The 24,224-nt window shown below is 39.9% G+C and overlaps 1 protein-coding gene across 3 annotated transcripts in view; it reads right to left on the reverse strand.

Annotated features, from left to right (window-relative positions):
- The window catches only part of kcnip1b (Kv channel interacting protein 1 b), an 80,810-nt gene that overhangs the window by 7,659 nt on the left and 48,927 nt on the right, over positions 1-24,224 (reverse strand). Inside the window, exon 1 of one of the 3 annotated variants that reach the window (XM_034099791.2) lies at positions 3,283-3,719. The exons of the other annotated variants lie outside the window; for them this stretch is intronic. Coding sequence (XP_033955682.1) covers positions 3,283-3,340 — 58 coding nt within the window. The 5' untranslated portion in view covers positions 3,341-3,719. Of the gene's footprint in view, positions 1-3,282; positions 3,720-24,224 lie in introns of those variants that run through there. 3 annotated transcript variants of the gene reach the window in all.

The raw sequence follows: 24,224 nt of genomic DNA on the forward strand, positions 1-24,224 counted from the left end.
TAAAATACCACGTACTGTCCGTCCTCCTATGCCACCCTGGCATGACCTCTTGCCTCCCCTTTGCCCCCCCATGTAAAATATTCTAGAACCGCCACTGCCTGGAAGCATTCCCTAACTGTATAAAGTTGTCACCTGACCTTTTACAAATAGTTTGACATTTTAAGAGATACATATTTGCTTTATAGCTGAGACTAAGATGAGAAAATAGTGTAATGATGTGTGTAAAATGTCTGTACGGTAATTATAATGCTACAGTAAGGTGACCAGATTTTCTAAATTAAAACCAGGGACATTTTGAGTTTTGCGGTCAATATATTATTAACATATCCAATTTTCTTCACTGTTAAAGAAAAAAGGGGGACAATTCTGATTCAATGTAATTCGAACATTTGAACTGTTGGATACAAACAGAAGGACAATAGATCATATATGAGACTTCAAAGGTCTTTTATTTTGAAAGTGATTAGATGGGGTGGCCTGCTATCACCCTGAAGTGAAAGAAGTCTTTGATACTGGATAGTTCTTGTTTTATTCTTATCTAAAAACAGAGGGATGATAGCTCATATATGGTCTTTTATTTTGAAACTCTACTTCAGATTGTTCTGATTCTCTCTGTGTGACTTGATGGGGTGTCCTGCTATCACCCTGGAGTGAAATAAGTCTTTGATAATTTGACAGTTTTTTATTTATTCTTGTATAAAAACAGACGGACCATAGCTCATATATGAGATTTCAAAAGTATTTTATTTTGAAATTCTACATCAGATTGTCCTGATTTTCTCTGATTGACTAGATGGGGTCTCCTGCTATCACCCTGAAGTGAAATAAGTATTTGATTGACTTCGAATGACTCTTTGATTATGGACAGTTTCCATTAAATAATAATCAAAATATAGATGGATGGACAATAGATCTAATTTGAGATTTTAAACAGCATACATTTTAAATTGTGTTTCAGAAAGTAATGTTATTTTAGGAGTGTTGTGAGATGGTGTCAACATCAATTGAAATTAGTCACCCAGTGGAAATGTCAGATATGTCTTCATAACTGTATACTTACATGTTACATTCACTCCGTTATAATGTGGTAGCTATACGTAGTTTGTTTTAAATTATTATTGATCACATTATATAGTACATATTTCTTAATTTAAGCTCCAGTATATATGAATATGTTTGGTGTGTTTTTTAAGTATATTTGTTATTGACCGAGTAAACACTTTTATTTTGAAGGCAGTTTTTACAGGCCTCTACCGTAATGCATAGGATATTCGCGCACCGCAATACAACGTGCGGGCTGGCTTGACTGTGTTTTCTGTTTACCCAGTGTTTCCTGACATGAAACGTTTTATTTCACCTTGCTATGTGTTTTTAACGTATATTAAAAAACGGGGACATTTCCGGGGACAGTTTCAACCGGGGACAGGCCAATACAAACGGGGACTGTCCCCGGAAAACGGGGACGTCTGGTCACCCTATGCTACAGCCACATGCTGGTTAGCTTAGTTTGGCGGGCCAGATTGTAAACAGTGGGGAAACAGCTAACTTGGCTCTGTCCAAAGTCCACCTGCCAGCAGCTTTAAAGCTAACTTATTAAGATGGTTCATTTTGTTTGTAAAACCCTGTTCTTTCTTGGAGTCCCTGCAATCTCACAGTGACGACAAAACTGCAGGAAGTTGCTTCACCTAGCCAAGAATTTGTCAGGCACATAAAACCGCAATGTATCACTTTTGCACTTCATACAAATTAAACAAACAAGATACAATTATATTAAGTGAGATTAAGAGATGCTGCCAAGGGTAATTTTTATTGTGGACAAAGCCATTTCCCCCTGCTTTCTGACTTTTAGCTAAGCTAAGCTAATTGAATATTGATGCTGGCTGGTAGCTGTATTAACCACACATACATGAGTGGTTTTAATCCTTTCTTCAAACTTGTTGTCTCAAGGCATTAAAGTTGCAATGTGTATAGTTTTTGACCCCAACATATATTCAGAGACTTAATGGCTCTGCTTTTTGACTCCTAAACTAGTTGACTAGTTCTATAAGAAGGTGGAAGTAATTTTCTCTTTCCTGCCACTTTGGTTTCTATCCAAAAAACAAATGAACACGTACCATCCAGCCCCTCATTAGATGAACACTCACAAAGACAGCGTAACTATAGGACAATTGCAAAGGTGAAAATAATAAAATAGCAATACTTGCGTGTTTGAAAAAGACTTTGGCTCTCTACAGTTTCGTATTGTATACTTAGCTTTCTGACTCAAACTTATTTTATGTGTAGACGTATCTCTCCCTGTTTCTGTGATACTTATTTCCCCTAATGCAGGATCAATAAAGTGTTATCTTGTCTCGTCTGATCTCATATACTTCTACACAGCTGGCTACGCAATACACTCTCTAATGGAGTGAGACAAAAAAACAGGATGACCTCTGGGCTTTTTTTCTCGCCATTTTGTTCAACAGCTTTTATTAAAACAAGGACGAACAACTATATACATTTAAATACAAACAGCACGTTCCGCCTGCCGTCAGAGATGAATTGCTCTGTTTACTGCTTCGGGTATTTTATCTCTGTTTCACGCTGCTATGAATTCATCACTGATCTTGGCTCGAGTATCATTCACGCTCTCCTCTATGCCCCTACAACCCAGTCTCCATGACAACGAGCATCTCAAGCATAAGGCCAGGAAGAAGTATGATATGTGAGCCGCCTGTTAATTCACACGCTCCCTTCTGAACACTCTCCCCCTCTCTCTTTCACTCACATCCGCACAACACACACGCAGTCAAGGACATGTGACTATCTTGTTGAAACTCTATTCTCTCCTCACACCGCGGCTTTATGCCAAACTGCTCTCACTGCTTATCCCTCACAATTCTTCTGCTACTTCCTTGAGAAAATACTCCTTATTTCTTCTAACATAGCTATTCTTATTTTATTTTTTCCAAACTCTGGAATATAAAAAAAATGCATTAATGCAATTAGTGTACTTTACATATTCAGCATATTTAATTGGTTACATGTAAGTACCATTTGCAAATGCATAAGCAGGTCTATTTTTTGGCTGTTTTCGTTCTTCTCTCTCCACAAAAATATGGCAAACACAAGTTATTGTTTATGCTAAATGTGCAACATGAAGAAAATGTAAATTAACACATAGTATGAATTACAATTGGTCCAAATTCTCTCTGTTATTTCCCCCACACTCTCTCAGGTTAGTCACTCTTTCTGTTGCTCTTTTGCCTTCTCTCCATCTTTTCCTGGGTATTGTTTACGTACCTCTGGACAGTCTCCTCTGCTTGGTTTGCATGGTCAAAGTGCCCACAACTGCGCCCATGTTGTCGCCGTGGAAACCAGCCTGGTCAAACAATCCACAGAGTGATAATCCTCGATTTGTTTCACGGTTTGTGTCAGCCTGTTGTTTCCCGGTCTGGCTCCACCGCTCTGAATCTAAAAGAGGCTTTGCCCCTGTTGATTCCTCTCTCTGCTTTCAGATCTGACTCAGAGGGACGGATCTCTCCTTTCAGCTGATTCTCTTGGATTTCTGATTTCTCCTTCCAAACACTCACGCGAGCTGCTCCCGCCTTTCTGCGCCACTCCCTCACTTCTGGGTCTGATTTTACTCATCTGTCAGCCTTTCCCTCCTATTTCTGGCTCCCAGCCTCCTCATGCCCTCATGTTGTTATGGAGCGCTGGAAACCGATGCAGTAATAACTCCACCGACTGACTAGTGAACGGTTGCAGGTGACCTTGAGGTTATGAAAGGCGCTATATCAATTCAAGTCATTATTATTATTATTATTATTATTATTAAGGACATGCCTTTCAAGGTGATGGATCCTTGTTCTTCACATGCATTGCATTTGAAATATGATGGGAATTAGTATCTGGTTTATTGCCAAGTACATTTTTACATATAAGGAAATGTTAGAGAAAGAAGGAGCAAATCATAAAATAACTGAGATGTAAAATAGGAGAAAATACAATAGAAATACATGAAATAATATGATACGAAAAAACACTATACAAATGTACAAGAAATATGAATATAAAATATAAAAAATACTATTAAAGGAAAATATAAGATAAAACAATGTGTACTATATAGAATAGGAGAAATATATAATAATACTATAGAATAAATACTTACAAATATTAACATATACAGTAATAAAAGGAAAATACAATCAAATGATACAAATAAAATATCATAATTAAAAAAAATATAAAATAGAGGAAAATACAATATTACAATTAAAAACTAAAAAATATGTAATGTATCTGTGATGAAAATGTAAGCAATGTGCTACCCATCTATTATAATTGTTTTCTTCTTATTCATGACTTATATCTCTCTTTATTTGCATATAAATGCACTTACAGACGAACACAACTGGAGGGCTTATGATCACATTAGTCTAATAATACTGTGAGAAAGTGCTGTGCTCTGTGATGCATGGCACGAACCATAATGAGCATGTAGATGCTTTATATGTTAGCTGTGATGCTTTCCACTTGTGTGTGTATGTGTGTTAATTCACTAATGTAACATCGCTGGACTTCCTCTCCCTAATTTCAATGCAGGGAGTTTGTATTTTCTTTTTACTTCAGTATAAACAAGAACATTATAGTGTTAAATGTTGTCAATTAATATTCATGAAGCAGATTCAATCGAAGAAGATGAGACTGTGTGCATTGGGGGAAGGAAAGCAGTGGGAGTTTGTAATGTTCGGTTCCCTACAAGTGCTGAGCATTACAATCAAACAGGGTAAGTACGTTTTGAATATGCTGTAAGTGCTTTTGCTACTTAAACAATATTATTCAATTTGGTAAAGGCAGCTAATGAGTTGAAATGTCTTAGAAAGGATATGATGTTTATTAGTTTGATGTTTTTTATAGGGGCAATGATTCGCAATGGAATTCAGATGAAGATTCACAATTATAAGAAGATTAAACATTAAGTCTTACGTCTTAAATGTATCTTAGATGTTCTCTTAATTCTATGTTAGGGGGAAAAAAGAAATCCATTCTAGGTGATCCAACTTTTTTTAAACTTCATTTTTTAAACACGTGAACTGAAAGATGAATCCCACTTGATTTAAAATGATAGGTGTGATGCAATTTTTTTTATCATTAGCAAAGATAACATTGCCTAAAATATAAGTTAAGAAAAAGGAGAAGTTCAGTAAAATTGCAGTACTGTTAAAAAAGCTTCTATTTATGTTCAACCTTGAAATGCCCCATCTCTATAATGTATGGCTCCATTGATTCCCGTAACCCTAACCCAACAATCCACCTGAAACCCATTTGGAAGCAGGACATAGGTCTGCCAAAACCAGTGGAACCATATCCTCAACGTACTGTAGTCCACTATTCTTCTACGTATGCGAGGCATGGTGTACTGAAGTGCAAGGCTCTATTCAGGGTACATTACTGTATGCAATCACTCAATTGATCAAAATGTTGCCAAATACAATTGAAAACTTAATTATGTGTTTAAAAGTGTTTGCTAACTACGTCACATGTTGTGTTCCTGTCCAAAACCAAGTGAAACTGCTTTCTTTTGTCAAATATTTACACAATTGGGAAATGTTTTGGTCTGAACGGTCCTAAATGGACTCCCACAATTTGCAGCATCAACCTTTCTACGTGTTCTAAAGTCTAGTCTTTTCAACTCTTTAAGCTAGATGTCTCATAGAATTTAAATGGAAGCATATCAAACTGAAAACAAATAGATTTTCACTTACAGATGCCAATATATTCCTTGACAAGACCTGGAAGCCCTTCAGTGATTGTTTGAACAAGGCTCACATCCATCCAGGCCTTGTCTGTCAAGTCAGATACCAGGCATTTAAGACAATCCACTGTTAAACGTTTATACAGGTGCACCAGGTGAATCAAGATTCGACAAATAAGCTAATATCACGCAATAGCATGATAGCATCCTCCAAGGGTTTTGAGTCTTAATTGAGATCGATGGACCATTGGTATTTCCTAAGTCAATGAATGACTCTACAATAGATAATAATCTTAATGTTTATTTTCCCCAAGTTTACAACTTGTATTTCCTTCATTGGACACATAATTTGTGGACTGTTCCCAAGTGAAAAGCACAAAAAACTAAATATTGGACAAATCCAGAAGACAATGGGAAATAACAAAATAAGAACGAATAGTAGAAACAAAAACCAGAAGGCTTCTTTCCTGCATGAAGTCCATTGCTCTGGTGTGTAGGGTATAATGTACTTAACCCTCCTATTGTCTTCGTTCCCCCCCTACTTTGGTGTTCATTGTCAAATTTGACCGGTCCTGTTTTAACTGCTATTACATTAACACAAAAACCATTAATCATCACCAAATTTCATTTAACACCCTTTCAAACTGTATATTGTATCAGACTACCGGTATACATGAACAACTGCAGTAAATATACAAAGAATAGACACTGAACATGTATTGCTTGAGCCAGGTTTGATCCATGTGGGGGATGGGCACATAAGAGCGGGAAATGTGTCAAATTGTTCTGTGTGTGTGTTTGTGAGTGCCAGGTGTGATTCACATGGGGGGATTGGGCACATAAGGGGGGGGGACACACATCTAGAGTATGTGTGTGTGTGTTTTATCTGATCCGGATGGTTACTAATTCGTTTTCTTTATGGCGGTCATGTTTGACCGGGAACACCATGGGTGTTACAAAGTTGACAACATCTTCCAAAATGCAATGAAAGTGGTGATAAGAAATTGTATATGTTCAAATGTCTACTGTGAAGGATATCATAAAGCCTTAATGCAATCGAATGTAAAACAAAAAGGTTATGATTGATGAAAGTAGTAAATCGGTCAGATTTGACCCGAAGACAACAGGAGGGTTAAAGGTGGGGTAGGTAATTCACTTCAGAAACACGTTTTGTTATATTCCATGGAATGCTCTTAACATCCCGATAGCAATGAATACATTAAATCAGGGGTGTCAAACTCAATTTCATCGCGGGCCACATTTGCATAAAGGTTGCACTCAAAGGGCCGGTTGTAACTATATAAATATATAATATATATATATAAAATAATGTATTATATTACATTATTGCCTCTGAATTGGATTATTATCAGATAGGATAATAACTTAGTAATTAACTCTGAAAGCAGAAGTCGAGGGCAAATAATTGCAAGTCTCTTCAGTGCGCATGTCACAAAACGAGATGCATTGTGGGACATGTAGTTTATGGGCATATTATATTATAAACGTATTATAAACTTATTATATTATTTGCAAGCTCTTGCGGGCCACATAAAATGAAGTCGCGGGCCGGATTTGGCCCCCGGGCCTTGAGTTTGAGACCCCTGCATTAAATGCTTTGACAATAAATACATGAAAAATGTCATCTGTGGAAGCCATAGCGCTGTAAAAAGCACGACCAATCATCTGAGCCGGCCTGGCTAAAGTAACTGGATGGCCTACCTGCCTGTCAGCCTTCCATCTCGTGCACAAACTTATCTCGTGCCCTCATTGGTCATGTGCGAGTTTGTGCGTGTTGGAGGAGGGGCTCTGTAAGGAAGTCTGAAGGAAGGGGCAGATTTTTTTCGGCTGCGTAGTTTCAGATTCTAGCGCACTCGAGCTGGTTTCTCCATTCTTACCTACCCTACCTTTAAGCACAGAACATGTAAATGTCTGTTTAAGTATTCCACTGGCTGCAGATTAGAAATGTAAATGCTCTCTCTCTATCACTCTTTCTTTGTGTGCGCTTCAGAAGAAAAGGTTTTGAAAGGTCAATGGCCTGCTACGTGTTCGAAGGCTTTGCAGGTTTCTTGTTTCTTAAAAATGGCATTCCACCTCCTTTGTTAGAATAGCAAAAGCTATGTGAAAGGAATACGATGTCGATGGCATCAACACACACACACACACACACACACACACACACACACACACACACACACCACACACACACACACACACACACACACACACACACACACACACACACACAACACACACACACACACACACACACACTCAGTACATCACACAACACACACACACACACACACACACACACGTAAAAACGTATCCACAATGTAAACTCTGTAGTTAAACAGGTTAATGGTGCTTAAAATATTGTGTATGTGTGTGTGAGCCTGTGAGGGCAGTATTGTGATGCCAAAGGTAAGCACATGCACTGATTATTTAAACATAAAGTCCTGCATAATTCAATAAATATATTGATCAATATACAAGGCTATAATGCTAGGCGTACTTCCTTTTCTCCATTTAAATACCATAACCATAAAATTAAAAAGTTTCTCTGCATTTTCCTATTAAATATGTATTACTTTTACCTCCTAGAAAAATGGACATGTCATCTGATAATGGAAGCATTAACACAAACTGATACCACAGATGTTTTTAACAATCTTTCCCGGCCTCACCTGATTACATTTAAAGTAAGAATGTGCCTCCTGACACATAAACACTTGCAGAAGGAGAACTAAAGATTCAGAAAAGTTACCAGTTGTAATCCCCATGACAGATGTTTGCATGTGGATCTGCCTTCCTAGACTGTAACTCCCCCAACATGACACAGCACTGCAGTCTGACCTCATCATCTCCTCATTATTCTTTTAAGCAGTTCATCGTCCACACTAGTCAGTGTGCCAACAGGGAGGACACCGTGCTAAAGGCTCTGAAGAAAAGGCTTTATTCAGATTCATCAAGGGATTTTCCCTTTATCCTTTGCCGACTGATATCCCTTATAATAAATAATGACATTTTAAGCATTCACAGAGTTGATTCTAACATTCTGGTGAATGTATAAGTTCTAACTTATGGTACGAAATGTTTGTATTTAAGTTAAAAAGACACAATTCAGACACCTGGTGATAATTCTTAAAGCGGCCTGTTGCGACCTGGCTCAAAAGGCCGCAACAAAAAGGGTACTGTGGATACTCATCAGAGCCGGGTGCCTGCAGGAGAAAACAGAGAGAGCACAGAGAGGAGCAGAGAGGCTTTAAATAGCTGCAGGGCACCAGACCCAGGTGCCCTGAGTTACTGCAATCAATGCAATCACCAATCACCACAGCACAGACAGGAGAGCCACCTCCTCTCTACTGATGAACCCACAGGGGCATCACACAGCCCTATTAAGCTTATTGGGTTTCTCTTTCCTGTAGTGTGTTATGTAGATTGTTGTGCATGTAAATGGTCTGCAACTATTACTACCGTAGCATAGTGACATCACTAAGCAGGGGCGGACTGGGACTAAAAATCAGCCCGGGAAACTCGACCGGCCGACCCAACTCGGTACCGCAAGTCAATTGTCAACGGGGGGGGGTGCTAGTGAATTGACCGACCGGCCCACCGGGAACACTCCCGGTAATCCCAGTGACCAGTCCGCCCCTGTCACTAAGTAACAATCTATTGGGTAGTGCTTCAACACATTGGACCTGATAGTCTAGGGGAGCCGGCCTGCTAACCAATCAGACTCTGGCTCATGGCTCTGGTTTCAGACAGAGGGTGAAAAGAGGTGCTGCAGCACAGGCACAGTAGAGACACACAATACAAATATGAACCTGAAGCAGAATAAGGCCTCTTTAATATAAAAAAGTAATGGCATACAGCATAATGCATTAAGGCTCTCAGGTGTTCTGTATAGCTTTCAAATATTTATTCTTCTGTAGAAGCACATTTCTCATTTATTTGATCTGAGTCAGCACATACTGTATGGAGGTATGCTTTACTCATCCCTTCTGTGCATCCATCATCTATTTATAATCAAGGATACATTCATTTACCCTACACTTTAATAGCTCACGTGTTTCAGCAAGATTTCTGCTCATGTAAAAAACGTTCTGCACGTTCAAAACATATCCCGTATCCTTGTTAAGAGAAGTCGTAATATATTGAGAATTAAAGAGAATAACAGTCTATTTAATTCAACCAGCTTTCTTAATTAATAATTAGGTAATAAGAAAAGTAACCAGTGATAATTTGGTTATTTGAAATGTGTATGGTAAGAAGTAAGCATTCTTTTTGAAAATCGTAGAAAATCTAATATATAATCATTAAAATACATAAAAACATTTACTTTCACGTATTTTTCATAAAAGAGAATATCAATTAAATATTACAAAAGTGGGGAGGTTGTTGTCCTTTTACTTTCTACACTTTTCAAACCATTGCCTCTATTCAACAACATGCCTTCTGATTGTATCTGTGTGATGACATTGATGGGTCACAACTTCTCTGTTAAATGTTAACGTTTGGAGAGGCCAGTAGAGAGCAGCTTTGGTACATTTTCTGTTATGTTGTGGTTTTACTCTTTTACCAACAGGTGGCAGCAGTGTGAAATATGTACTGACTATCAGCAGCTTGGGTCACCATTGCAAGCTCATTTTGCTCTTGATTAAGCACAATATGAGCAAAAATGTACACAATTACAACATAGGAGCATGTACTGTAGCAGAACCTGGAGTATCCTACTGCAACACGACACATCACACATCAATTTCAATACTGAGATCATTATTGCTGATCTATGATACAAAAGGATTCTATATGTAAATATCAGATATGGGGGCTGGAGAGAATGAACATGGAGAGCCAAAAACACAGAGGAGGATTGAGATAAAAATACATCTCAAAGAAGACGGTTACATAAAAGTGTGAAGTGAGGTGATGTTAAAAATGAAAAGCCAAGACACACACTGTCAGCTCCAATCCACTGCTTCAACAGCACCAGGAAAATAACGAGACGAAAAGGAATAGAAAGAGTTTCCGGGGACAACGGATCAAAAATCAGGGACATTCTGCATTCTTCTGCCATACACTTATGTTGTGGTCGTAGTAGAGACATGAGTACCAGGGCCATATTTCTGAATCTGTCACCACAGTGGGGGCTGATGGGACTCTTGCTGCAAGGTTGCGCACTTAGAGGACACATGTGACTGGTAATAGCAAGGGACAGGTGCATCGGGGGGCCGGATGAGAGGTCCTGTTCCTGCTACACTCTTTCTGCTTTCTACAAGATTATTAGGAACAGGCATAAGGGGGAAAAAAAGGGAAGAACTTGAAATGTTGATAATAAAGTAAAGATTTGAGTCAAGACTGTCCTTGACTCAAATCCTTCTAAGGTTTATTTGTAAATGTCTTTGTTGAATTATTAGAAAGATCATGCAAAAACACTACTTTAAATCTTGTGTTTACCAGAGAATTACTCAAAGGTTTCTTGGATACGAGTCATCCATCATGAAAAAAAGCATAAAAGCTGGCTAATAAGCTCAAGAAGTCTTCACACCAAAACAACCAAATAGTTGACATAAGGGAGCAGCCCTAATGTGGAGAATGAGGTTAATAACTTTCAACTTATGGATATAATTCTAATGTTAACCTACTTTCTAGTGTGTAAACTGAAATTCAAAGCTATATGTTATAGTTGCATTGAGCAAAAGAACAAAAAAGTGAACTGACTATAATTTTACAACAATATTGATATCCAGTTTTCCAAGATTAGACACAATAAAATAGTGGTCAATGTGTTTAATCTGTTCCTTAAAAGTTTATAGTACAGCTTTAAATGAGGTGCTGTCAAGGAAAGAATAACAATTGCAGGGTGTTTAAGTAATCTTGAAGCCAGTATCAATTACCTCTAAACTGGATTTAAGTACAATAATTAGCTTTTAATATTCAGTTATTGATTTTTGACTCGTGAAAATGTGGCAAAGGTGGGTGTGAGGGGATTATATTTGATAGGTGAAGGTGATGGAAGCCAACAACATTACTGTGGGAATAGTAACCCAGGAGATATGTACACCTGGGATATGGGTACAACCAACAACCTCACATTTGCAAAGTCCAATTAAACAGTGATGAATATTGTCATAGAAATAACTTATAATGATAATTAATTGATACTTAAGGCACATAACAAAAAACACCAATCATTCAATTTATTTCATTTTTCAAGCCATTATATATCGCTACAGGAAAAAAAAGAAAGGGAGACGGCGTGTCTGAACAATTGAAGCACAGAAATTGTACTGACTTGGACTTCTGTGAGTTTGTTATAGGTTTTTCACTATAATTGCAATTGTTTTGTTTACATGCAATCTAATCCTGTAAAACTGCATTACAAGAACACGATTGTTCATCAATGTAATTTAACCAAGCCTTTCGGAAAATATCTAATGTTAACCGACCAGACTGTGGTACTTCGGAACAAAAGCACTTACTGGGTAATTGATAAGGTCCAAGAATATTTTGTCAGGGACATTTTCCAAATGGAAAAGCATCACTCATCCTAAACAACTGTGTACAACTCTTACATATGAAGCTTAGCGCAAGTTCAGACAGGAAGACCTAACACTCCGTATTGCGCGTCATGGCAATACTTTCTCCCTGCATCTAAATGACAGGGAGCGCCTCTCCTCAGCTAAACCTATCACGCCCCTTCATTACAGGGCTAATCATCGCACCTGTTAACCCCTCTATATATGCTCTCCCTGTTCTATCAGCTGTCTTCCAGGTGTCAACGCGCAACCCTCCTCCACCCCTTCGCCTCCTGCTTCCAACTCAGGGCCAAGCTTAACCTTCTCCCTTCCAACCGGACCTAACCACTTATAACCACCACCAGTGTCTAGACCCAGGGGGGTTCATCGGAAATGGTTCTTCCCTTCCCGATTGATATCCTACTAAAACTTGGGCCTAATCGCCAAAACAACATTCATTCATTTGTGATGAACTGTCATCATTATGTTCCATTGATATAATGTGACCGATAATAAATATGTATTCCATACATCATGTCTCTCCTGATTGAACTATTAGCATCGACCTTATACTGTACTCCATCAACAGCACGCTTTACTGGAACTCTTCTATTCAGAGGGGAACATGACACTGGGTAACCATCTAATTCCAATTGTAATCTACTTCTTTTAACGTCAGCAGCATTGAGATCAGTTCTTGCTCTCAGTCCGCCAAGGGGATTTCTTTTTTGTTCTCACTATCATCACTGTGGACTAGAAATCTCCTCTAAATTCTCCACTTCTTTCTTTAAACAAAATCTACTTCCATCTTTCCCTTTCATCATAGAGGAAAGACAAAGCAAAACACATGTCATATATAATCTGTCCCTGATAGGGGAATTGGGGGAAGAGTACTAACCCGAACCTAACTACGTGGACGGGGGCAGCATTTAACATCACACTAATACGAAGCTTAGTTTTGTCAAACACTTCACATACTGTATGTTCAATACAGGTGTCGGGGGGAATAATCGCGATGCTAGTTGCTAAAAGTCTCATGAATCGCTAACTATTAAGTATTCTGGCAAAAGGTGCTGTGAAGAGCAAGCCAGACAGATTATCAGTAACATCTTATCGTTACTACAATATTTGCTGTTTTACAGATTATGACAAAACTATTTCTTATGGAAAAACTGTGAAACAAGGGTATTAAAGGTCCCATGTCATGGCCATTTCCACTGATCATAATTCCATTGTTAAGGTCTACTAGAATAGATTTATATTGTGCAATTTTCCAAACTCACATTGGTTTCTCAAACAGCATATCTGTAAACTACGTGCATTCACTGAATTTCACTCTCTGCCTTTTCGGCTCGTTGTAGCTCAAATAGCTCCAGCCCCCACCCTCCCTGTGAGCACAGTGTGCTCTGATTGGTCGGGACGTTGTGAATCGCGCTGAGCTCCGTGGAGGTGTGGTTTCCTTGTTTAGCGACAGCGAAACACAGCCAAACTCATCCTGAGCACACACAAAGTCACAGCCGAAGTAAAAACAATAGGTGTGGCTTGATAGTGAGTAAGAAAAAGGTTGATAAACGCTGTGAGAATGGGTCTGCACTGCAGAGAGAATTTTGCCGCGATCCCAACTGTCTGTTATCAGCCTGCAGCAGGGCCGGACTGGGACAATAAGTCAGGCCGGGAATTATACACCCAGCCAGGCCCAGTTTTTTTTTGTGCCATTTTGCTAGATTTATTTGTCAATATTTACAGCGTTGCTGCCCATAGTGATAGCCCTATAGTTTAAATCTACTACCCAAAAATAAACATATGGACATGGGTCACAATTGAAAAAAATGTGAACATTTATTTAGGAATCTATTCATGTGAACATATTTTAAGTGGGGGTGGACCTCAAATCCTCTAGGGGGGTCCGGGGGCATGCACCCCCGGTTGGAGTTAAATGCATCAATCTGGTGCACTTTGAGGGGAACATAAAGAGACTACACCATATAAAACAGAACTGTATACATTTAAATAATCATAACATCATAAGAACATGGCCATAACCAATAAATACCATATCCAATATTTAAAAACATTTGAACTTGTTTATTTATTTGTTTTTGGTTCATTTATAGTTGTGAGTGTGTCTGGGCTCCTGAACCAGCCTCTCCTCTCTCCCCTGCTCCTCTTTGAGGCAGAAGCAAAGACTAGTTTTAGCTCTCAACAAGTTTTAAAAGTTTATCTATACCTTTTTTCACCTACTTAACATTTTCTTTTATTATTCATGCATATTTCACTAATCTCACTCCCCCCTCAAATGGAAATATGTGTTTACATAAATGGTGACCAAACCGTTTGAGACTCATAGAGATAACTTAGACAAAGTTAACTATCTAAACACTCCTTAAATGACCTCACCTGAGCTGTAGTTATCAGCCTCTCAGTCTGACTGGGGGAGAGGACTCTCCCTCCACCTTGTTGTTGAAACAGCTCATTATATCTGTTAGCGCAGCTAGCTAGCACCAGCAATACAACAATACACGTAACCGGTGCGCGCACGCTCCCTCTCTCTCGCGCCACACATACACCCACCCTCCAGAGCTTGAATGACACACAGAGACCAATCGAGGGCATTAGTGTATGATCTGTATGAAAGTGGCCATGTCGGCAGGCCACATCATGCAGACAGCCAGTCACCTTCTGTGAGGCAGAGTCAGACCCACATTTGCGCAGCGTTGCGTTCACAATACATACATAAGAAAAAGAATCCTCAGGCCAGCAGGCCACTTAACACTGGCCTGCAGCCAGGGAGGAGAAATTAGCAGAGCTGCCTACACTGAGTGTGTGTGTGAGGAAGTCCGTGGATTGGTCAATTTGGCCAACCAGCGGGGGCTTATCGTAACGGCTCCGCGGACGTAATGTAACGGCTCCACGGATTGGTCCATTTGGTTCCGGGTACATGACGTATCACGTCATAGCTCTGGGTGCGGCTACTGGCCATTCCTACAGTACGTCACGATACCCAGGAAGTAAACAATGGACAATGACGTATCTCCAACGAGGCGTTTTGGGGAGGTTCTGTGTTAGAGTTTTACTCGCTACAGGGTGTACTTTGAGGGTTTTGACTCTGCACACCGTTGACATGCATACAAACCTTCATAACACACAAGGGGACGGGTAATAACCTGAAAAGCATGACATGGGACCTTTTTTTTTTTTTTACAAATATTTTTATTGGTATTTCGTTTTTTCAGCATAAGACATTGTACAAGTATATATCCCATAAAGGAAAATCAAAAACAAAATAATACAAGAAATAAATAAAAAAATAAAAATAATAATAAAAAGAAAGACATACACATACATACACAAGTGGACATGTGGTAAACATTGTAATTTAAACATTGCAAGTTGCAGGGCCGGTAGACAAGCAGCCATATCACATCCAACCAATATAGAGGACAAGGTCAATTAGGAGGCACATTTATTTCCAGAAACTCCAAGAATTCCCCCCATATTTAATGGAACACTTCAGGCTTTCCCTTTATGGCAAATGTCAATTTTTCTAAGGCTAGACAATGAGAGAGATTTTTTAACCAGTGATGACATGGGACCTTTAAGGTGCAGAATAAGAAATACATTATACAGAAAGAAAAGAAAATGTCATTCTGCGTGAGGCCCAAGGCATGTCAACACCCAGTCTGAAATCTGACACTTAAGCTTGCCATGTGTAAAGGTCTAAAACTGAATCTACATGCTGCAGAATTTGTCAGTACAGAATTTTAAAGGTGAGCGGGCAGAGTTAACGGTTCATATCACTATCTGTATAAGCGTGTAAAGGCAAATGTGTTTAACAAAGCGAGAAAGGGGATAAGGGTCTTTTTAAGGGTCATTTTTCAGGCTATAGCTGACATGATCGTGTGCGTGTGAAACGGATTATGCATTTGTGTGCCTATTTTCACGTGTGCCTTCCACCATGCATATGATAGATATGCAAAGCAGAGATTATGTTGTGAGACATGATAATGAGGGAATTGTGCAGAGAAACTCAACCACAGGAAAAACTAAAACCTAAAGACCAGTATAGTGCTTTAAGCATTGCAAGATCATTTCTTTACATTTTGTTGTATTAATGTCTTATCTTGCTCAAAGATTATGTATTGTTTTCCATGTTACATACCAATGCCATCCATCATTTTTACATGAGGGTTTTTCAAACATTACCCAGTAAATGCAGATCTTGAACTGCATTCTCATGTTAATCGGTAAAACGGCTCTGCGCTGACGTTGCCGTTGTGTTTCTATGGAGCGTTCCAGTTCAAACTATTTCATTTTTACCTTGTTATCGCTTCAACAACTAATCAGATGACAGTTGTATGTAGTTATGCAAGCTAGCAGGGGGAGGTAACACTAGACCAGGGGTCGGCAAACCGCGGCTCTCGAGCCGCATGCTAAGCCCTCTGCTCTGGCTCCCTTGAGCTTAGACACAAATAAGAAGGAAATAAAATAAAAGTATTTGTAGGACTATTTATATTTTGTTGCATGGTTGAAAATGTTTCGTATCTTGTATTTTGAGGTGATACTGTGACACATAAATAAAAAAAAACGGTTTTAATTAGGTCAACTAAAATATGCGTCACATCCTGCTATGGTCTCGCGCTAGCGCCTTTTCTTGCAGGAAAATAACCTGACCCCCGGCTCGATGAGCGAACTATGGATAAATCAAAGAAAAGTACCGGAGGAACACAGGATTTAATTCTGCGTGGACAGAGTTATCTGCTTTCACAGCAAACGATGCTGGTTCACCGGTATGTTTGATATGTAGAGAGAAGTTGTCAACGGTGGTGCAGCCTTTACGTATCGAAGAAAGGAAGAGGAAGACAGCTGACGATCTTCAGTCATAATTCAATGAGGTGTGTAATTTATTTCAGAAAACACTTTTTATTATATTCCATGAAATGCTCTTAACGTCCCGATAGCAATGAATATTAAAAGCTTTGACAATAAATACATACAATTTTTTATCTCTGGAAGCCGTAGCGCTGTAAAAAGCACGACCAATCATCTGAGCCGGCCCGGCTAAAATAACTGGATGGCCTACCTGCCTGTCAGCCTTCCATCTGTGCACAAATTTATCTCGTGCCCTCATTGGTCATGTGCGCGTTCGTGTGTGTTGGAGGAGGGACTCTGTAAGGAAGTCTTAAGGAAGCATGGATGTATAATAAGGAAGAGGCAGATTTTTTCCGGTTGTGTATTTTCAAATTCTAGCGCACTCGAGCTGGTTTCTCCATTCTTACCTACCCTACATTTAACTCTTTTTAGGGTGCAGCTATATGTTTTATTTATTTCAAAGTGGGCCCATTTTAATTATATTTGTCTTCCTTCAAATGTGCAGAGGACTCCCTAAGAGCTGTTTAATTTATTTTAAAGTAGGCCTGTGTATTATTTTTAATTCTCCTTATAGGAGTTCTTTGTTTCTTACTTAAAGGTGGGGTAGGTACGTTTGAGAAACCGGCTCGAGATACACTTTTTGTTATATTCAATGGAATGCTCTTAACATCCCGATAGCAATGAATGAATGAAGTGCTTTGACAAAAAATCCATAAAAAAATGTCATCTGTGGAAGCCGTAGTGCTGTAAAAAGCACGATCTGAGCCGGCCCGGCTAAAATAACTGGATGGCCTACCTGCCTGTCAGCCTTCCATCTGTGCATAAACTTATCTCGTGCCCTCATTGGTCATGTGCGCATTCCTGTGTGTTGGAGGAGGGGCTCTGTAAGGAAGTGGCAGATTTTTTCCGGCTGTGTATTTTCAAATTCTAGAGATCTCGAGCCGGTTTCTCCAAAATTACCTACCCCACCTTTAACAGTTTTATATAATGTAATAAATAGCCTAATAAATGCAAAACAACTGTAGTTTTTGTCTGATATAACAATAAATACAACTTTATTAGCTATCAAGTGAAATATGAAATATGTTTTGCGGCTCCAGACAAACATTTTTTTGGGAAAAAGGAGCAAAATGGCTCTTTTGGTCAAAAAGGTTGCAGACCCCTGACCTAGACAAACTAAACTTAACTGACCGTTTCTACCAGATGGCTCTGCACCCGACCTCATGGTTAGAGGGAAAATCGTGCATCATAGGAATATAGCTTTAGTCCTTTTTCGGTTGAGAATGTAATCAAAATGTATTTTATACCAATGCGTATTTCATACCAATGTGATTAGTGAGGATCCCTCAAACTGGATCCTCACCAATATACAGCAGGGGACGACCAGACTGGTTGCAATAAGAAGACCAATTGTATAGAAGTCTATGAGAAAATTAACTTAATATCAATTTTTTTAATCCTCAGTAAAGATTTTAAAAACAAAAATCTTCTTAAATACAGCATGGTGTTCATTTGAATGTTACGGCCAGTCTACACTACAGGCATAAAAAAATCTTGAAGCTTGGCGTGTCTGAGGCTTGGCGATTTCACGCGCCCAAGGCGACCAACAACCAATCAGGAATCTCCCGCCCCCGGCATACAAAGCAATAGCAATGTTAAAACAAAGTAAACTGGATATAAAATCCCCAAACAGGCGAAAACCTACCAGTTTCACCCACTGTCTCTGCCACTTCCCTCCATGCCTCGCTCCTCCGGTTTGTATCCCGGTAGGTGAACAGAGACTGATCATACAGCACCGGGTGATTCACTACCGCTCAATTTTTTTGAATATGAGGAAATGACCTGCGTACTCTCTCCCAGCATACACGCGGTTTGATTGGCTAGCGCTTGTACTGTCAGATTTGCATACGCATGATTTGATTGGCTGATGCCAAGCATCGAGCCTCAAAAGTTGAACATTGCTCAACTTTTGATGCTCGCGATGCTTGCAAAGCCACGCTCCGCTCCCCACAATGCAGTTCGGCGAAGATTCAAAATCAACTACGTCACCCCATTCAAGTGAATGGGCGAAGCGTTGAAAGCATTTTTCGATGCCTGTAGTGTAGACGGGCCGTTACGGTAAGTCCACAGAGCAGCTTTAGACGAATCTTCCACCGCTTCCAACGCTTCTCTTCCCATTGACTTTGAATGGGGATGACGTCACTTTGCCTCGCTTTTCGTCGAACTGCATTGTGGGGGAGCGAAGCGAAGATTTCCAGGATTTCCAGGATTCAAAAGTTGAGCAATGTTCAACTTTTGAAGCTGAGCTGGAAGCGTCAGCCAATCAAACACGTTTATGCAAATCTGACAGTAGAAGCGCTAGCCAATCAAACCGCGTGTAAGCAGGGAGAACCAGACCGCAGTTCATTTCCTCATATTCCAAACGAGAAATTACGGTAGCAAATCACCCGGTTCTTTACGACCAGAACTATTAACGGGATACAAACCAGAGGAACCAGGCATGGAGGGAGGTGGCAGAGACAGTGGGTGAAACTGGTAGGTTTTCGCCTGTTTGGGGAGTTTATATATATATATATATATATATATTGCTCGCATAACATCCCCGAGGTTTTTTGCTTTGTATGTCGGGGGCGGGAGATTCATGTGATTGGTTGTTGGTCGCATTGCTCGCAAAAAATCCCCAAGCTGTCAGACACGCCCAGCTCCAAGATTTTCAAGATTTTTGAAAAGCTGCTGTGTGGACGTACCGTTAGTGCTGTGAGTTTGAAGAAGGGGATTATCATTCAGTAAATGACGGTCCCATTTAGAGTTTAATATCGAGAAAACATTGGGATTTTGTTTAAATATAAATTAGTCATCTGTTTGCTATCTCATTTTATAGTTATTGAAAATTCATTTATAGAATTCTACACCACATGGATATCTTTTCATTTATGCTATAGTTTAAAAAAAGATATATTTATGGGCACAGTAACTGGAACATATGTGGTGCAATCTGTTTGTGCGCCCACCTGAAAAAAAGCTAGTTGATATTATAACACTATTGCGGCTTTCACACCAGCGCTTTTCAGTTTCTAGCTCCGAGCGGGAGCTTTTCTGGTTCAGCTCCGGTTTCCCTTTTCAGCTCCCGCTCTGTTCACACCGCCCACTGGCGCCCCAGAGCTGCCCTTGCTGCGTCATGACGTCACCGTTTACATCGCTGATTTGCTCCCCAACGGCCCCCATTACGGCGCTCACAACAACAACAACAGCGTCGGGTCGATGATCGTGTTGCTTTTAATCACACAAAGCCAGAATAAATGGAATAACGACTTCTCCAACCTTATACTTTGCTCCAGAGTGCCGTGGTTCATTGTTTATTAATGTGTTTCTGCAGCATTTACCGACCGCTGCAGTGCTGGCTGCTCTTCCACGGGAATTTATTCTCCCGTTAGCTCCCGGTTAGCTCACACTGCAGCGGCCGCTCTAAAGTATTCACTGTCCGACTCACACAAGCAGCTGATGCATATCCCCAGTTCCCCTTAGCCTAAGTGAATGTGTGTCAGTCTGAATTGACACTGTTTGGTATCACAACGCTGTTATGAAAGTGTCTCTGGTATAAAACGGGTGATGTTAGCATAGCAACCGAAGCTAAACTGACTACTTGCATCCGATAGCTGCAATAATACAAAACAACACGTCTGCCTCTCTCCACAATGATCGATAACAGTGAACGGATGGTCAAAGTAAGGCACAAATAAACAGAATCACACGAAGCCTGGTTAGTGTTGCCTGACTTTATAAAGTGTGTTTATAGGCACTACTGCTTGTAGGCAGGCATAACAGTCGACCCATGGGAGGTGGGTTTAGTTTCCTGCACGCCTCGACGTAAGAGAGACGTAAGCGACGTCACCTCTTAGCTCCAAAGCTCTTGCCTCTGGACCGACAATTTTTTGGAGCTGGAAATGAAGCGGATTCCGGAGCTAAGAGCCGGCGCCGCTGCGGTGTGAACTGGAAAACCCGGCGCTTTTCAGGCTCTAGCTCCGAGCCGGAGCTGAAAAGGCGCTGGTGTGAAAGGGGCAAATGAGGAGTTGATATTATATAAATTACACAAATCCCACTGTATGTTATGATGATAAAATAATATCCAATCCCACTGAGGGTTGAATTCAAATTTTAGATATTTGTTTGGGTAAGTATTTGGTCTAGAGACTCATGCAGCAATCTTTCAACCTTAAGTTACAGAAGGTCAGTGTGCACCTCAGTGGGCATAAAAAACATTTTAGAGAAGCAGCAAACAAGCCCAGAGGCACAATGTCAGGGGACTAAATGGTTAATAGAATTCACACTCCAAATCATCAGCTGTTCCCGCTTTGAGGATACAGAGGGCAAGATAACACGCATCTTGGAATTTGTGCTCTTAAGTTGGAGCTGTTTTTGGCATGGGGCAATAGCTTTCAAGCTCCGTCTTTTCTCTTATGCCGCACTAAACACAGACCTGGGCTCCAAATCCCCACTCTTTTTATTACTTTACATTGTTAAACAGTCCAAGCTCCTTACAAAGTAGGTCGGGAATTGTTCAGATCTCAAAGACAGTCACTCAGTTTTTAGACACGACAGATATGTGGCTGCATCACACGACCTACATTGTCAACCCAAGCGGTCATAAGTAGGCTGGATTATTTCTAGAATAGCACAGTAGCTGACAAAGCCACCTCTTTTAGAACGCACGTTTTCACTCTCAACAGGTTTCGTTTACTTCTCATCAAAGGAGTACTTTTTCCAGTATAATTCAAAAACTTTACTTTGGTTTAAATCAGAAAAACCATACAAATATGAAAATACTTCAGATGTGTTTGAGTTTGGGTTGATTTAGCAATTCACAAGGCCAACTTGAGTATCTGTTTGGTTGGGATAAAGGTAAAACAGAGTAGTCTAAGTAGCATATGTATACACTTATGAAAGAAATTGTAGAAACTGCCAAAAAGATTCTGGTTATTAACTTGAGTTATTACAACTAGTTTGCTACTTGAGGAAAATCGAAAACAAAAAAGACCATAATGGTAAGAAATAAAGGTAACAAGTTCTAAATATAATGCATTTTAAACAAAGTTATAATGCATTATAATGTGCTTAGTGCTGTATAATAAGATAAGCACTCATTAATATTAATAATGCTTGCGTCATCTTTCTCGCAGTATGCTTGAAAAAGAGTCATAGTAAGATACTGTAGTAAGACTATCAACAAATTGAAAATAAGCATTGAGAGCGCATATAAAGTATAGTAGATTGCATTTTAATATATATCATAACACTAACTGTCTAATACAGTGCTTCTCAAAGTGTGGTCCGCGGACCACTGGTGGTCCGTGAGCGCCCCCTAGTGGTCCGCGAGTATATTGGTAACATTTCACATTTGAAATAAATAAATTTAAGTTTTCCACACTCTCGCGGGAATATCTCCACAATGGAGCGAGCTAAAGTTTCAGTGTTTTACTTTTGATGTCATGATATAGCCCAGCGCAACACCTTCATCACACATGTTGCCACTTGTTTGTACCATTTTCAGGCGATTTGTAATCTGTTCTGTGATTTTGGATATTTGTGGAGTTAGGTGGTCCGCGAGTGTCTTTTTATTGGTTAATAAGAAACACTGGTCTAATATAACAGTTAGAGCAGATCAGTGTGTAATCAGCTGACCTGGCATCTGCACCCTGACTTGGTGACTCAGCGATTGTTATTTTGTTGTTCTGAAAAGTAATTTTGGATTAGACGTTGATGGAGGTGGTGAGGAGAGTGAGAGCCAGTGCTTTTAACACAAAGAGGAAGAAGAAGACAAGGTCGATAGTGCACCGCAACTGTTGCCCTAAGGGGTGTACACCATAGGCCAGTGACCAACTGGCGGCCCGCGGGCCACATCCGGCCCGCCAGACATTCTCATCCGGCCTGCATGACGGGGGTGACTGTGGCGTTGGCGGAGTGGTTACTGCATTCGCCTCCCACCCATTTTTTTTTTTTTACAACGTCTCGTGAGTAAGGTGCAGTACCGGAGTCCAACAGAGAGGCAGCAGCTGCGGGTCAGTAGACTGCGTACTGCGAAACCTTCCCTGCCCTGAAGAAGAATTGATCCTTCGTTGTGAAGAGTCTGGTTAATGCGGTCCGCACCACAGCAGTAGCCCCGCTGCGACAGAGTCCAACAGAGAGGCAGGAGCTGCGGGAGAGTAGCCTAGAAGCAGGGTTGGGTTGTAACGGAATACATGTAACGGCGTTACGTAATCAGAATACAAAAGTGAAGTAGGCTAACTGTATTCAGCTGGCGTTTCATTTGAAAAACGAGTAATCTGATTACAGTTACTTTCGTAAACCTGAAGTGAATACATTTTGAAATACTTATTGGAATTATTGGTGGAAAAGTTTCCTCACAAAATGTAATATTCATTACCGGCAGAACTGTGTGCACACTGCACAGCGCTGCAGCATGTCTGTGAGCGAGAGAGAGATGCAGCGTGTCTGTGAGGCCCCGCCCCCGCACGCAGATGAGAGAGAGAGATCTCTTTTAAAATATATTGAAAGTTAGAAACGGAGATGGTTAGATAAATTGTGCAAGATAACGTTTATGTAGCATTTCTTTATTGTCGAGATGATGACATTTATAACGGGATGAAATCAAAGTGAATGGCCTGCTGCTGCTGAATGCATGGGGCAAGTGACTGAAAAAAGTTTTAAAAGTTATTACATCGTTTCAGATAATAAATAATAATGATAATTCATTCTATTTAGGGGCGCCTTTCAAAGCACCCAAGGATACCTTACAATTCATAACATATTCCAAGGAAAGGTTTTAAGACAGTACAAAGAATGCAGTCTGGGTGATGTTTTTGATGTGGGTGCAGATGAGAGGGAGCTGTCCATAATGACACCAAGATGTTGTGTTTGAGTTCTTGATAAGCCATGAAAACAGTAAAATAAGTGTCTCCTGTTCACCAAAACATACCCATCTGTTATGGAAAAAGAAAGTATTCCAAAAGTATTCTAAAAGTAATCTGAATACATTTTTAAGACACGTAACTGTAACTGTATTCTGATTACTTTCAGAGCATGTATTCAGTAACTGA

The sequence above is a fragment of the Pseudochaenichthys georgianus genome, chromosome 14 (genome assembly GCF_902827115.2).
Source record: "Pseudochaenichthys georgianus chromosome 14, fPseGeo1.2, whole genome shotgun sequence".
Lineage (NCBI taxonomy): Eukaryota > Metazoa > Chordata > Actinopteri > Perciformes > Channichthyidae > Pseudochaenichthys > Pseudochaenichthys georgianus.